The sequence below is a fragment of the Garra rufa genome, chromosome 20 (genome assembly GCF_049309525.1).
Source record: "Garra rufa chromosome 20, GarRuf1.0, whole genome shotgun sequence".
Taxonomy (NCBI): domain Eukaryota; kingdom Metazoa; phylum Chordata; class Actinopteri; order Cypriniformes; family Cyprinidae; genus Garra; species Garra rufa.
Window position 1 is genome coordinate 16310301 of NC_133380.1, and position 17440 is coordinate 16327740.

A 17440-nucleotide genomic window follows, 5' to 3' on the forward strand; every position below is an offset into this window, starting at 1 on the left:
GTTGGATTTAAGTCAGGACTCTGGCTGGGCCACTGCAAATCGTTATTGTTTTTGTCTGCTAACCATTCACACTTTTGCTGTGTGTTTTGGGTCGTTGTCGTACTGAAATGTCCACTGGTGCCCAAGGCCAAGTTTCTCTGCAGACTGCCTGATGTTGTTGTTGAGAATTTGGATGTATTGCTCCTTTTTCATGGTGCCGTTTACTGTGATTAGGTTCCCTGGTCCACCGGCTGAAAAACACCCCCAAAACATTAGGTTTCCACCACCATGTTTGACAGTGGGTATGGTGTTCTATGGGTTGAAGGCTTCTTCTTTTTTACGCCAAATTAAGGCTACATCATTGTGGCCAAACAATTCAAGTTTTGTTTCATTTGACCATAAAATAGAAGACCAAAAGTCTTCTTCTTTGTCCAGATGAGCATTTGCAAAGGCCAAGCAGGCTTTTGTGTGCCTTATCTGAGAGGTGGTGTCCTTCTTGGTCTGCGTCCGTGGAGTGGCCATTGAACCTCAGGTGTACATTATTTTCTAAAAATTCAAAGGACCAAAATTAATTATTCCACTTATACTATGGTTACAACATCTCAAATATTGTTTAGATGTTTTATTTAAAGACATTCGTCAGGTTTTTGCCCTTAAACGCTCTTGTGAGTAGGAGAGAGAGAAAGAGCGATTAGGCGTATGTTAATTGACCATATGAACGGATTACTTCTTTGTTTTAGACAAGCCAGCTAAGTCATTTCCGGTCAACAGTACTGTGCCATAATAGGAGTGTACTTTGCTTGTTTTCTCTACATAATCCATTCACAATCGAAGAAAAGTTTTGTTTGTCTAAGAGGACCAAACATCCATGTATACCGTTTCAAGAATGACAAATGCGAGTAAAAATAATATACACAAGTAATTTGGCTAAATATGTGTGTCATTGCTATGATTGAAGTAGTAACTGGACGAAACATCTGACAAGCTGATGTCAAAAAAGGAGCTGTGCATTAAATGATTCAGACTAAATTCAGAGTAACAAAACTACAGCAGTAACAAGTTTGTGTTGCTTAAATATGTTTTACAGTTCAAGATAAAGCTTAAAATATGTAGTTATTAAATTATATAAAATATTTCAAATTCATATCCATTCGTATTGAGTGCATTATTAAATCATATTCCATTATTATTTAACTCATTTAATTTGTAGTGAACTATATATACGTATTTAAATAATTCACCCTTTTGTGTCTGAGCATGTTTATTTATTTTAAGGACTTTCTGCACTTGCTATACTATATACTTTAGTGCGGTAAAAGTACTACAATTTATTATACTAGTAATTTTATAATGAATCGAAAAGCAAGACGTCTTGAAAAAACTAGGGAGTTGAAATGGCAGCTGCAGCCAATGATTAATCCTCTGCTGCCATCTTCTGGTTATATGGATAATTTCATGTTATTTTCATCTTAAAAAGACCATGTCGTCTTTATAAATGAACAGTGAAACTTTGCACAGCTGTAGAGTTGAAAAATTATAATGGCTTTAAAATATTACAAGATTTTAAAAATGTGTTTATGACTATGAAGGCAAGTTACTGATGATCAAGAATACGATCAAGATGTCCTTAAAGAGAAGTATCGCACAGTAAACACATTATGATAGTGTTTAGCTGTCAGCATTTAAATGTACAACTATGCAGGTATTCTCCTGGGATTACCAGGCTCTGCATTTAAATTATATGTTGTTAAATAATATGAAACTGAATGGTAATGCTGCTATCATTATTTACGATGTTGCAATTATTATTTTTCTTAGTTTCTGATAAGAATGAGGCAGTAGAGGAGTCTCAAGTGTGTCCACCTATATATAGCACATATAAAATGAGCTTCAGCTGAAGTTTACCAGCTGGCTTATCATTATGCGGAAGTCCTATAGAAGAAGACTTGTGCAAAACTTTTATATTATGTTATATATTTAATAAATGTGGATAAAAACTATTGCAAAATTATGCTGTTTCCATTAACCAATGTTATGCAACTAAAACATTTTTTCCGTCTCACGATAAGTCATGACAACCTACATTGATAGGTTTATGTATATCGACCACACTAGCAATTATATTTAATCAAAGGAGTCACAGACATGTATCTTTAGCAAAGCAGCACGGAGAGATGCTTCTGAAATAAACACAAGCATTGACTAGAATGGGCGCGATCAGCTCTGGTGGTCATGTTGGAGCCATGTGCAGTGTAAATAAGAGGTTATTCAAGCATTATTGGCAAGGAAAGCACCTTATAGTTAAAAGCGATTACATAGAAAAAGTGTTTTGTGGAGGTTGTAGTAAAATAAAGAATGATTATGTGACTGATGTATGCCAAGTGAGCTGTAAATTTGAAAAGAAAAAAAAAGGTTCCATTGCAGTTTTGCGAAATAATTACTTTTTCCGAAATGCCTGAAAAACCTCTGTGTTTCCATTCAATTCCATTTTAATTTGCACAGTTTGAAGCAATGAAGCAAATACTTTTGTCTAACCTAACTTTTCCTAGCTTTTTCCGCATTTATTGATTTAAACTACCAGTCTCAATGTCATTTTACTGGATGTATTACATATTTCCCCCCAGGTTTGGTATTTTGTTATATAATGCAGACATTCATGAATTTTTAAGTGTGCAAATACATTTTGGGGGTCACTGTAGGTCAATACATCCCAAGATCCCACCCATTAATATTTCTCATTGTATGCCAATTTTGCCACGGTTGGGTAAGTTACCCAAAATGAACTTTACTTTTCAACCTCTCCTCTCTCCTCCACAGGGGGAGGAATTAAAAAGCAGAGCTGCAAGAGTTGCAAAAAAAAATCTTTTCCCTGCAGCAGCGCTTCTTACGAAACGGATCGTCGAGTTGAAGGGAGAGAGAAGAGAAAGCAAGCAATGAAAGGGAGGGGTAGAGCCGAGGCAGAGGGAGGAGAGAAGAGGGCACACGTACCCGATCAGAGCACAACAAACGCCAGTCCACCCTGAGCCTGGGGGAACCGGAGGCTTCACACTCAGTCAGCAGGACAGGGTAAGCTGGACCAGGAGCTTCAGACCGCCGCGCTCAGGCTGGAAGAAACCTGCCAGCAAGGCACAACCTCAACACATGATCACAGAGCAGCAGAAAAAGGCAAGACATCATTGCTCTGATTCTCTCTCTCTTTCAAGCTCGCTCTCCGCACACACTCTCACTCATTCTCTTTGACGCACACACAGACACACTCCCTCATTATCTTGCATGTGAGTGAGGCTATTTCTCTCCGTCCCGAGCAGAAACCTCTGTGCTATTCTTACACAGCTGCAACGTTGCTCCAGCTGCTGGTTTCAAGGGGGACGGACGACAAACCCGTGCTTTTCTGCGTGGCGTGTCATTCAAAGACTGACCCGCCAAGCCTAGTGGGACATCCCAGCCATGGAGGACACTCTCACCTGTACTCCCACCACCTTTTCCCAGGTTTTCGGCCGCCAAGGACAGCTGATGCAAGCTAGTAAGTACCTGAGATCTGACACGTTCAGAGCGAAATACAAGGTTATGTCAATTTGCAGGCCTTGGGGTTGTAAATATCAAACGGACAAGTCTCAGCTGAGCGCTTGCTTATGTTCTGTGAAATCTCTGCCGGTCAGACCATGGTCCACTGCAAATCCTGATCTCTTGGTTTAGACACCCAGCATGCAGAGAGAAAACCAGCTTTTCTTCCCCGCTGCTTTCAGCTCACTAATGAGCTGCACGCAGTCAAGAAATGTGTCGGCGTGTGTGTGTGTCTCATCTTGCTTATGGATGTAGTGATCTTAATAAGTCAGTCATGAGAGCTGGGGCTGAAAGAGGAACATGAAAGTTGTGTTGAGCAACTAACTCAGATTTTGCAGGGTAGAGTGAACCTCACCAGTGGAATCCTGAAACAGTGCAATAATTCCTTGACAGCTTCATAAATATTGTACTCCTAAGCATTGATGAATTATGAATTTTGTCTTACAAAAAACTTCCAGTGCTATAAATAGATGCAGCTTTATAACTTATGTCTCACAGATGTACAGGTTTTGTATGGTAGTGGCTTGCAAAAGCATACCAAAATATTTCCAATCCTCATCTTAATTTAGAATGACCACAGATGGAAACTAGTGACGAATTAACTTGGAATGTAACATATTTATAACATAAATGTAACATAATACATAAAATCTTTAATATTAGAAATTTTATTTATGTGACAAAATATAAAGTGATCACACACTCTGTTGCACCATTAAAATATGAAGATTTTAAAATAATATTCACATATTTTAATTATAAGGGAGTGTGATAGTATTATTTATTTTAATAATTCATCAGTACCTAAGACTGCAACATTTATGAAGCCATCAAGAAATGATCATACTGTTTTAAAATTACATTTACCTGTTAGGTGATGATTGCTTTGATAAACAAACTACCTTTGATAAAATGATTTAGTCTACTTTTGTGATGTTTTTGCAGACATCTCTGGCTTATGTCAATTTTTTTATTAGCTTCTAGATTTTATTTCTCATGTCAAAGTTACAGCTTGGATGTCAGTGGAGCAATTGAATTAAGGAGACTTGCAGCAGGACGCAATTACTCAAACAGCAGTTTGTAAATGACCAAGATACTAGCGGTAATGACAATCCAAGCAGATTTTAATTTGATGCTTAATTCGATGTCTCTACACATTAGCATGCCAATTAGCAGAGATATGCCATGCTGCCGAATCGCCTTTGAAAAACACGTGATTACCCGGTTCTTCTGGGACAGGGAATAAAAAAAACTTGTATCTATAGCAAAGAATATCAGACGTGATGAAGGTCCATTCTGAGTTTATATTACATATATATGCTTTCCAAAAGAACTTACAATATTGCTTTCACATGTTTGTGATGCCAGATATCAGCCAATGCCGTTAGGTTTTAGTTATCACCTTCTCAGACCATTGCCTTTTTTATGGAAATGTCCTTAAATTACCTTCCTCTGGGTGAGATTTTTGCATTTTAAACCACTAGAATCCAATTTGAAATTCATGTTTATTTACAGTAACTGCATGTTGTCTAGAAAATTAGGATTATCGGAGTGGTAAATTTTATTTACAGTGTATTAGCATGGTGTTTTGAGATCGGTATGGGGAATGGCAGCAGTGAAACAAGATTGGGGGATAAAAGTATCTCTCCCTCTATTTGCTCCCCAGAAATAGAAGACAACTTTTATAAATAATGCCCTTTGTTTGCTTTATTTTTGTGAACTCATTAGCTGTTTGGTATGCAGGGATGTATTAGTGTCTGCAGAAGTGTGTGACATTGCCATGATTAATATTCTGCATGTGGCTTTTGGAGCGCTGAAAGCCTCTTTACTGAATTTGTGTTTCTGAAGTGCCTGAAGATGAGACTCCTCTGCAATATCTGAGCCTTAGCAGTGCCCAAATACTGTATGTATTACCATCAGCCACTTCTCTGTGGCTCTTTTCTTTGAATGTCTCACATTCTGGATCATCCATAATGATGAGATTTTGTACTTTCAAAACATTCTGATGTGTCGCTCCCCGCGGACAGACTGGACGTGAATTTTTCTGAAGTTTCTGCCTTTATAAACAAAGAATTGATTTGAGACGTCTTTCATTTTTTTCACTCAATTTTTTCTTTTCTAATTTGCATGAAAGTCTTCCAACAGGAGGATATGATGCTTTTCGGTGCACCTTCGTCTCGAATGATTTTCTCTTTTAACATTGATCAAAGTGGCCCGTGTTTGCTCCATAAGTGTTTTGAAAGATCATCTTCAAGCGGCGCAAAATGATCCATGGCGTAGTTCATTGGCATGGGGTGCCAATGCTTTTATGTTCTGTGTTGGTGTTTAAATGGGTATGCATGAGCATGGCTGAGATCCAAGTCTATGCACTCTCCCGCCGGCACACAGACTGTTTTGGCTGACGTAACGGACATGGCTGGACGGGGCTGCAAGTGTGGGCTCATTTGTGTGTGTCTGCAGATGTTAGCGATGGCACAATGTGCAGCACCAGTGACTCTAATAGGGACCTGCAGGGCCAGACGGAGTTGCACGGAGTCTTAGGATGTGATGACCTCTTTTCCCCACTGCATGTTTGATTGAGAAGTTCTTACTGGGGAAATAAGCCTGCATACCAAGTAAGACCACTCTCTCTCTGGAATACTTGATTCTGATTGGTCAGTTGCAACAATCTACAGTTAAACGTTTTTGTATAATGACTGTTAATGAAGAGAGTACATGGCAATGTTAATGAGTTTGGTCTTGGCGGAATAGATCTGCTACGCTGCTGCTGCGGCAGAGCAAGTACCGAGACTTGCTACTGCCAATACATCTGCAGACCATCCTACTGTGAGCAGGTAAAAAATCAACCTGATCTTGTTACGAAAATGAACCTGGGGGAACTTTTTTGCAAGACAATACATATATACATATAATACATATATAAAATACATACCGCCATGTACGTTTCAGGACATATTTGATGTGAAATGTCCACTGAGTGGCGCTAAAGGAGTGTTAATTTTTCCCCTGGAACAGATGAACATACATATGGTACGTTTTATGTGACGTTGGTTTTGTACGTATCACCACAGTCCTGACTTGAAATGTCCATTGAGTGGCGCTATAACTCTAATGTTTTGTGACACTTTAAAATAATGTACTGCACTACACCTAAACCTACCCGATAGTATAAACAAAAGCAAATGTGATGTAAAAACGCAATCACAAGCATGCCGTTTTAGCTTGTTTTTCAATCTCTTATCTTTAGCTCTTTCATTGTGAGTCTTTTTTTGTTTTTCACGGGATTCGTACCAGTGATGCGCGGGTCAATGTATAAACAACCCGAACCCGACCGACGTTTTCAACTAACCTGCCCGCAACTCGGACCGCAAAAAAAAAGTAAATATTGTACCCGACCCGCTTCCTGATCCGCATGTTTAATATTTGCGACTGTCACCAGCGATTATATGCGGCTATGCGGTGGAGATGCGTTCACTGTCAAACATCATTCGGCATTAATTAGGTAATTTTGTCAAAAGAAATGTTCTTGATTACAAGATTGTTCTTGTTGTGATTTATTTTGTCTTTCCTTTATACAGATTTAAATAGTTTAGTAGGCCTACTCTAAATTATGTCAGTGATTCTCCGATGTTAAATTTGATCAAGAATTATTTTATTTCGATCTACAGTGTAATAAAAGTTAAGAAAAAGATTAGCCTATAGCCCTAGGCATATATAGACTACAAGCTAATTCCTTTTAACTTCTTCTAAAAAATATCAATAATATTAAAACAACTTAATAGGCAAGGTTACCGAATTTTCTTATACAAACATAACGAATGCACTTCAAAACAAAGTTTTCATATATAAATTCAGGAATCACGAATATGACAAAATTATATTATTTTATATTTGTATAGCTATAATAGTTGTATCAAATCAATAAGGAAATTATAGTGCCTTGAATTTATTAAGTAATGTTTAATTTCGTTCGTTTCGCTCTCTGGAAATGTAAAGAAAAAATACAGTTTTTACTTGGAATTCGTTTTATATCCCTGGTTTTAAACAAACATATACATTAAATAATTTATATGTTATTTCTTGTATAAACGTTTAAAAATAGTGCTAGAAATTTTATAATTAAGGAAATTAAACAGACCTAGGCATTTGAAAAGACATAGTGAAATGTCTAATAATTCCAAAAAGAAAGAGAAGCATTGGACATAATCAAAATATTCGAGACATTTATTAGGAATACCATTTTCTTAACAATTAAGTTGCTGCTTGTGTTTATCCAGTCTAATCGAAGTGTGCGTCTCTCCCACAACTTTCCCAACAAAAATCCCACCCCCTCTCAGAAAATACATAAAGCTGACATTACTGAGCTATATGCGTTTAAAAGTAGCCTATTAAAATGGTACGTGGCATTGCTCAGTTCAACGTGTTGGGAAATCAGGCATTTTGTCCCGCGTCAGCATTTATTCAACAGTTAATAACGCTCAACATTCAAAAGGTAAATATTATTCAGCCAATAAAGTGTCTGTCTATGTATTTCATAGAAAATTGTGTCTAGTACTATATTAATTACAAAGGTTTAATTGGCATCTTTATGTTAAACGACCGACCGACCGCGACCCGAATATCATTAAAAATATTTTTGGATGACTCGTAACCGCGGGTGACCATGGGCACCCGCTCATTTTGGGTCAACCCGCGCATCACTGATTCGTACCCAAGGATTCTGCATCCTAAGTCGAATTCCATGCCGGCTAAGCTACCGAGCAAGCCTGTTATGTCTGGAAAGCGAAACATATGGAGCTGTAATCATAACTGCGTACAAAAACGATTACAAGTACTCGCTGTTTTACCGACTTGATATGTACTTATTGGTACGTATTTTGCATCTTGCGAAAAAGTTCCCACAGTTTTGTTTTCAACATGAGATCAGGTAGTAAAAACTACTGCTGCTGCACATATATATATTAAATAACCTCTATGTATAACATACATGAATTCACCCTGTAGCAGATCTATACAGGTGGAGCTGGGGAGGTGGAGGGTTTCTGAAGCGCACTTCAACTGCTATAGCAAGTGTTAGCCGAGTATTTGAATGTTGAGCAGCAAGTTCATTGGCTGCTGGTATGAAAGAAACCAATCAGCTGCGCCATGAATAATGATGTCATTATGTCAGATTGAGTTAGAACCTATCGTACAGTTTCATGACAAAAATTTGAATTTAGTAGCAAATAATTTCCTACAATGTCACATTACTATTTTTTTTCACTAAAGCTCAGATCAAAATTTCACGTTCATTTGTGTGCAATAATTACTGAATGACTATACATTATCCTGTAAGTATTTCTCCATAATTTAAAGGGTTAGTTAACCCAAAAATTAAAATTTTGTCATTAATTATTCACCCTCATGTTGTTCCAAACCCGTAAGACCTTTGTTCGTCTTCGGAACACAAATTAAGATATTTTTAATGAAATCAGAGAGCTTTTGGACCCTGCAGAGACAGCAATGTAGCTACCACATTCAAGGTCAAGAAAGGTAGTAATTTTTAAAATAGTCCATGTGACATCAGTGGTTTGTAATGTTATGAAGCTACGAGAATACTTTTTGTGTGCAAAGAAAACAAAAAAGAACAACTTTATTCAAAAAATTATTCATAGCTCATCAAAAATATTTTCATTTGTGTTCTGAAGATCTTATGGGTTTGGAACAGCATGAGGGTGTGTAATAAATAACAGTATTTTCATTTTTGGCTGAACTATCCATAAGTATTTTCTCCATAACCAGTTTTAGACAAAAGTTATATAACAATACAAATTACAGGTTGCTGGATAAATAAAAAATAGCTATTAAACAAGCAGGACTATAAACTAATGTTTGTTTGTTTATTATACTCTCTGTGTGTGCAGCTTTGTTGACCTGGAAGCACAGAAATGAGGTTTGCTTTTGCCAAGTCTGTTAGCATCGAGCCCAAGAATAAGTCACCTTTCTGCATCATTGGACCAATGTAGAGGAGGTAATATAGCAGTGGGAAAAGAATGGCATCAGCAGAATTGTCTAGAAGTTGAGACATCTTTTCTTCTGTCACCTCTACCAATAAAGAGAGGGCCGGTTTGTGTCCCTCTCGAGAGAGGAAGCCACGGTCCTGTCCTAAAGCCCTATATTTTGTGCAGACAGAGCATAATCAGAGCTCCCCTGTTACTACAATATAACAGTGACACTATATATATATATATATAGAGAGAGAGAGAGATCCACCGCATATAAAAAGCTAGTTGTTGTCATATTTTACATATATGAAAGTTAGTAGTCTTTTTCCACTAGCAAGTTATTAGTTGCAATGTGATGACAAACACCAAAACAACATACTGCTACATTGCTTGCGTAATAATCTATGACTATTTCTCCCATATGTTTTTCATGGGACATTAGATGCTCACAGGCTCTCACGTTAATGTTGTGCATATGTTGCTCACAACAGAATGGCACTTACAACACTGTACTGTTGATAGTTTTTGATGCATAAGATTGCAATTGATTTTCTTGAAGCACTGTCTTTGCGGTGATTGTATCTTAGGGTTTACTGACAAATCTTTATTGACCCAGAGCCATTAGATGTCCCTCACGAGGCCCAATAATCACTCCATCTGGGTCAATAGATGGCTAATTTGAGAGCTTCTCTTTCTTAATCTCTATTATTGAATGTCGCAAGCATCCGATCGTTGGTTTGAGAAGCTGCTGAGATGGAAAGGCTTCACGTTCATGCCATTTGATTCTTAATTTCTAATTAATGCTGTAACAGTAGACAGGCCAAGTTTTGTAGGGAAGCCTTTTGTACCACCGTGAATTTGCTGATCGAATGCCGCAAATATTAATTCCTAGAAGTTTGGTGTTCGCAATTGGACAGAAATCCACTTTTCTTCTAAGTCTATTTGAAAGAAACTGGTTTTAAGTGGCAACGCAGCCGTTAGTGCAGAAAAGGCTTAGCTTACAGGCAACGCACGTTGATTAGAGCGTTCTCATGAATTTTAAGCAGGGGCCAGTTTTGTTTGAATTTAAGCTTTGGAGTTTGGAGATTTCTGAACTATTTCACTTTTAATAAGAAAAGTGATGTAACTCCCTCTAAACTGCAGGAAGTATACACAACATTTGGAGAACCCTGGAGAGTTTCCATAAGGAATGAGATGAAAAAATGTTGCAGCGCATGAGCCTGTGTGGATTTGCCTGATGCTGTTTACCGTGAGGTTAGGTGTGATTGTAGACTAGTCTGCAACTTGGCATGCCAGTTTTATCCAATTGACGGGTTACTTTGGAGCCTAAAATTGCTTGGGATATCAGTCCCTACACATGATGTTCTGAACTGCTCTGAATAGTGTTTACATCTGAGGGAATATATTTTGACAGAGGCAGCTGGCAAGACTTGAGCAGCTAAAGAACTTCCTGCATGCAAATTTGTTTTCTTCTGAAACCACTTCAAAGGGATCTCATAATATGTCTGTGGCAAGTGCGTCGTATTTTTAATTTATTTATTTAGAAAATTTGACACATCATCCGGAATGTGGGATTAAATCCACATATTTCATTTTCATTACGTAACTTGAAGACTGCTTAATATTATCAGATCCTCCCCAGACTCCCCCGTCATTCTCTCTTATTTTCCTCGCTGTAGTCTTCGTGCCGTAGAACTTTTTACACAAGGGTCAATTTCACACCTTTCTGAATTTACGCATTTGGGAAATACTGCAGCGTTTTCCCCTGTCTTTATTGTACAAGAAACCTTGTATTACAGTTTTATAGCAAAGAGCTTGTTTTGAGATTAGGTTTCTGTCATGCTTTAGTAGCCAAGCATCCGTTTTTAACATCTGCAACAGCAGATTATGCCGCTCTCTCCTCTCCATGGAAAGAATAATTTTAATCACTTGCAGCCTATTTGGTACCTCTGCCTTTACATAGGATTTACTGTATATCCAACCTTCTTACTGCCTTGTATTTTTAACCTTATATCTAACATTAATATAGATGCACAGTAACATTCAAAAGCTTGGGGTTGGTGAGACTGTGTAAAAATACAGTAAAAACACTAATACTGTGAAATATATATACATATATATATATATATATTTTTTTTTTTTTTTGAAAAATGCAAATGTTGACTGTTTAAATATATTTTAAAATGTGATTTATTCCATTACTCCAGTCTTCAGTGTCACATGATCCTTCAAAAATCATTCTAATATGCTGATTTGCAGCTCAAGAAGCATTACTATTATTATTATCAATGCTGAAACCAGTTTTGCTTAATATTTTTTTGAAAACCATGATGAATTATTTGAGGATTAAATGGTTCAAAAGAGCATTTATTTGCAGTACAGATCATTTGTAACTCTATAAATATATTTTGATCAGTGATATTTGTCCTTAATGAATTAAAAATAATAATAATAAATATACTGACTCTGAAGTTTTGAATGGTAATTTGTAAGTAAACTGTGAAAGCCCATTTTCACCATTGAATAAAAAATTTAAAAGGAAATTACAACTTTTTATCTCACAATTCGGACTTTTTCACAGAATTGTGGCATATAAACTCGCAATTGTGAGTTATAAAGTCCGAATTGCAAGATATAACCTCGCAATTCTTACTTTTTTTTTTCTCAGAATTGCGTCATATGTACTCGCCATTGTGAGTTCTAATGTCAAAATTGCAAGATATAAATTACGAATTGCAAGATTTTATCTCAATTATGACTTAAGAACACATAATTACAAGATTGAAAAAGTAGAAAAAAAGTCTGAACTGTGAGACAAAAACTTGAAATTCTGAGAAAATATCTGTCTTTTTTCCCCCTCAGAATTGGACTTTTTAACTTTATAAGAAACAGTAATCCGAAAGTTCAGTAAATCCGCATTTCTGGAATCCAAATTGGAAGGAGTAAATTTACAATTTTTATTGTGTTAAAAAACTGCAATGAAGATTTTTGTATTTAAAAAAAATCCCCACTGTAGTTTTTTTTTTTTTTTTTGGAAAAAAAAGTGAAGCTGCAGTAACAAATCTCAAAGCTTGAGGGCTGCCTACATGACTTTTTCATTGTCAACATGAACATTCATGACAAAATGGTTGTGAAACATTTAATAAATCATTCGCCACCTCGAGCGTGAATCATAAAATGTGATTTCGGTTGATGTAACCTTTAAGACTGGCGCACTTGCTAGAATTTTGCATCAAGTTAGTTTGTTTGCTGGTTGGAAAACCATGTGCATTTGCCAAATCCACACATTATTGCTCTTTTGTTTCGTGTGTTATCGTGTAGAGAGGTTCCTCAGTTAACACTGTTATTATCTGTTTCATCCTTAGACACACACCGCTCTCCCATCTGTGTGCAATACGTGACTCGAATATTAAAACAGTACGTTTTACTGCTCAATAGTGATGAGTCTCCTGACATAGACTAGGGTAGACGTGGTTTCTCTCTTCGTCAGATGCTATTGGCTAAGCCTGCAGGATTGGGACATATTAAAGAACATGGGTGGAATATTCTGCCTGCTCTTCCTAGATGTATTATGAAAACTGTGTTGAATGTGATATGCTTTGACTTTCATTTGACTTAAGGCTCAAGCTTTATCTTTGCTCGTTCTGCCTCATCCTTTGCTCAAGGAGGAGTGCTGCTGTCATTTGCTTGCAAAATGGCAGATATTAGCAAACAATTCAGCTTGTGTTGACACACAGGGATTGAGAGGTGTGACAAAAGGGGTTTATTTTAAGCAAGATTAAGGAAAATGAGGACACCGCCATGAGTTCTGATGTCAGTAGCCACGTTGGCTTTGCTTGGTGACATGTAATAGACTAAAGCTTATTAGTGATCAGTCACACTTTGGGCTCCCTCCAGGCAACGCTTGATTTAGACATCTGAGGCAGAGCTGGAGAAAACTTTCTCGCTGATTTAAAATGATTAAAGGCATTACTGCGATGACGGGTACATTCAGAAGCCTAAGGGTTAAAGATGAAAACTAACACTACCTAGCACTGTTAGGTGAAGTCCGTTGATTACCCAGGTAAGTGTCTTCCCTGTTCTTGGTTTCCTTACATAGTTGGGTAGTTATGAATCTAAAGTGTTTATAGATTAATTGATTGCCTGAGAAGATACAGACAGCTTTTGGTGAACCATGAACCATGACATACATAATGTTCACAAAATGTAAATCACATATTAATTTGGTGTAGGAGCTTTTATTCTAGTGGCAAAGCTTCTGCTAAATAAATAAATGTCAATTTATAAAAAAAAAGGAAATAAAAAAAATGTAAATTAAAAAATTAACTATATATATATATATATATATATATATATATATATATATATATATATATAAAATGAAATGCATAAAAATATACTGATCTAGCAAAAAATATTACAAAATTTAATTTTATATATGTAATGTATATATGTGTGTGTGTGTGTGTGTGTGTGTGTGTGTATATATATATATATTATATATACACACACACACACACACACACACACACACACACAGGTGCTGGTCATATAATTAGAATATCTTCAAAAAGTTGATTTATTTCACTAATTCCATTCAAGAAGTGAAACTTGTATAATGTATACATTCATTCCACACAGACTGATATATTTCAAGTGTTTATTTCTTTTAATTTTGATGATTATAACTGACAAATAATGAAAACCCCAATTCAGTATCTCAGAAAAGTAGAATATTGTGAAAAGGTTCAGTATTGAAGACACCTGGTGCCACACTCTAATCAGCTAATTTACTCAAAACACCTGCAAAGGCCTTTAAATGGTCCCTCAGTCTAGTTCTGTAGGCTACACAATCATGGGGAAGACTGCTGATTTGACAGTTGTCCAAAAGACGACCATTGACACCTTGCACAAGGAGGGCAAGACACAAAAGGTCATTGCAAAAGAGGCTGGCTGTTCAAAGAGCTCTGTGTCCAAGCACATTAATAGAGAGGTGAAGGGAAGGAAAAGATGTGGTAGAAAAAAGTGTACAAGCAAAAGGGATAACCGCACCCTGGAGAGAATTGTGAAACAAAACCCATTCAAAAATGTGGGGGAGATTCACAAAGAGTGGACTGTAGCTTCAAGAACCACTACGCACAGACGTATGCAAGACATGGGTTTCAGCTGTCGCATTCCTTGTGTCAAGCCACTCTTGAACAACAGACAGCGTCAGAAGCGTCTCGTCTGGGCTAAAGACAAAAAGGACTGGACTGCTGCTGAGTGGTCCAAAGTGATGTTTTTTGATGAAAGTAAATTTTGCATTTCCTTTGGAAATCAGGGTCCCATAGTCTGAAGGAAGAGAGGAGAGGCACAGAATCCACGTTGCTTGAGGTCCAATGTAAAGTTTCCACAGTCAGTGATGGTTTGGGGTGCCATGTCATCTGCTGGTGTTGGTCCACTGTGTTTTCTGAGGTCCAAGGTCAACGCAGCTGTATACCAGGACGTTTTAGAGCACTTCATGCTTCCTGCTGCTGACCAACTTTATGGAGATGCAGATTTCATTTTCCAACAGGACTTGGCACCTGCACACAGTGCCAAAGCTACCAGTACCTGGTTTAAGGACCATGATATCCCTGTTCTTAATTGGCCAGCAAACTCGCCTGACCTTAACCCCATAGAAAATCTATGGGGTATTGTAAAGAGGAAGATGCGATATGCCAGACCCAACAATGCAGAAGAGCTGAAGGTCATTATCAGAGCAACCTGGGCTCTTATAACACCTGAGCAGTGCCACAGACTGATCGACTCCATGCCACGCCACATTGCTGCAGTAATTCAGGCAAAAGAAACCCCAACTAAGTATTGAGTGCTGTACATGCTCATACTTTTCATGTTCATACTTTTCAGTTGGCCAAGATTTCTAAAAATCCTTTCTTTGTATTGGTCTTAAGTAATATTCAAATTTTCTGAGATACTGAATTGGGGTTTTCATTAGTTGTCAGTTATAATCATCAAAAATAAAAGAAATAAACACTTGAAATATATCAGTCTGTGTGGAATGAATGTATACATTATACACGTTTCATTTCTTGAGTATTTTATATATATATATATATATATATATATATATATATATATAATATCAAATACATAAAAATATACTGATCTAGGAAAAATTTTATATATATAATGTTATTTTATATATATAATGTGTAATATTATTTTTTAATATTATAATATATTTTATGTATATAATTTTTCTAAGTATTTAAGTCTCAACACAGCTTCTATATTAACATAGAATAGAGATAAATTTATATATATATGCTGATTTGGTGCTTACGTAACATTTCTTTTTATATAATGTTAAAAAGAGTTGCTGCCATAATATTTTGTGGAAAAGGTGATACACTTTCTTTGATGAATTCAAAGTTCAAAAGAACAGCATTTATTTGAAATCTTATTTAACATTATAAATGTCTTTAATGTCACTTTTGATCAATTTAATGCATCCTTGCTCAATAAAACTATTAGTTTCTTTAAAAAATAAAACGTTTAGTTTAGTCAAACCAACAAGCATATCAGTTGGGTTAATGGATTTTTATTCAGTTCAAACGGGTCTGGAAAAAATGCTTTTGTCTTTCACCCTCTTCCCAGCATGCATTATGGCATGAATAATTAATATGCCTGCATTGTTTGACTATTTGCCAGTTTTATGTAGACTGTTGTTGATTTTGTTGTCACATTTAGTCACTAATTGTCTTGTGGTGTCAACTGGTGTTTGTTCTTCTGCTTAAAATGATGTTAGCTGATGTTAGCTTTATGTGCTTCATGTACCAAGCTTTGAGGTCTGTGTGGCATTTTAATGAATCAAAGTGGTCATGTGATGACTATTCTTTTTAAAATCATATAAATAACTTAAAGATACTTAATCTAAATAGGTCACTGTTACAGAGATGGCAGGTTATATGGCATGACAATTTGACATTTTAAGTTCAGTCAAGATTTTCACTTATAATTGAATAATGTTCCACGAGCACCTTATTTTCAGTGCATGACAGGTCTGTCAGTTTTTGACATCTGAGGTGCTGCACTTCAGCGAGTTCATTGTGTGCAACCCAGTGAAGAGATATGATTGACTCAACATGGCAGTAACATTTTGATTTTGACATAACCTAGCTATAGGCAATAGACATGTCTTCAGCAAGCCAAAGGCTTCCTGTGCTCTGAAATGCCTGGATCAGCATTGTTCAGCTATGGATGAAAGTAAACAATCACAATCCATAGCGTAGGCACCATATAAGTCAGATTTATGGAGGGAAAAAGCCACCCTTTGCTCTCTTCATAACCGTCTTTTGTCTTCTCTCCCCGTCAGACTGACTAACGGGAGGGTGAGGTCATATTCGGCAGCGGCAGACGGAGAGGAAATGAGACAGGGTGAAGAGATTAATTCATGCAGGTCTTGGTCTTGTGCGGGATGAGTGATCCATCTATCATGGAACTGAGAGCCTGCTCCCCTTGCACTTTGAGCTGAGATGTCTGGATTATGGGCCCAAATGGCTGGAGTGAGGCTGCATTTAGCGAGCGCAGCATCTTCAGCAAACCCCTTTAAATATTTTATGGGTTTTAGTTGAAGTAGATGATGCAAAAAGCATGGCCTGATACATTGTTTCTTCCATTTCTCCTAAATTCAAACCAGATATTGCTTGTCAGCTTAAGTCATATGGTAAATAATTCATAAGATTTTAGGATAACACTTTAGAATAGGAAACACATATTCACTATTATCTAAGAGCTTTCCCTCAGCAAACTCCTAATTATTTGCTTATTAATAGTTAGTAAGGTAGTTAAGTTTAGATATGAGGGAGGGTTAAAGGATCTAAAATATGGTCATGCAGAATAAGTGTGACCCTGGACCAAAAAAACAGTCA

At 36.8% G+C, this 17440-nt stretch overlaps 1 protein-coding gene across 4 annotated transcripts in view; it reads left to right on the forward strand.

Annotated features, from left to right (window-relative positions):
* Positions 1-2869: 2869 nt before the first annotated feature.
* Positions 2870-17440, forward strand: part of kaznb (kazrin, periplakin interacting protein b) — a 213759-nt gene continuing 199188 nt past the window's right edge. For 3 of the 4 annotated variants that reach the window (XR_012340797.1, XM_073825723.1, XM_073825724.1), the window contains exon 1: positions 2879-3502. Coding sequence is in view for 3 of the 4 variants with exons in the window: in XM_073825723.1 (XP_073681824.1) it covers positions 3427-3502 (76 nt within the window). In the remaining variant the exon portion in view is untranslated. Of the gene's footprint in view, positions 3503-17440 lie in introns of all 4 variants that reach the window. The other variant, XM_073825721.1, reaches the window with a different exon arrangement.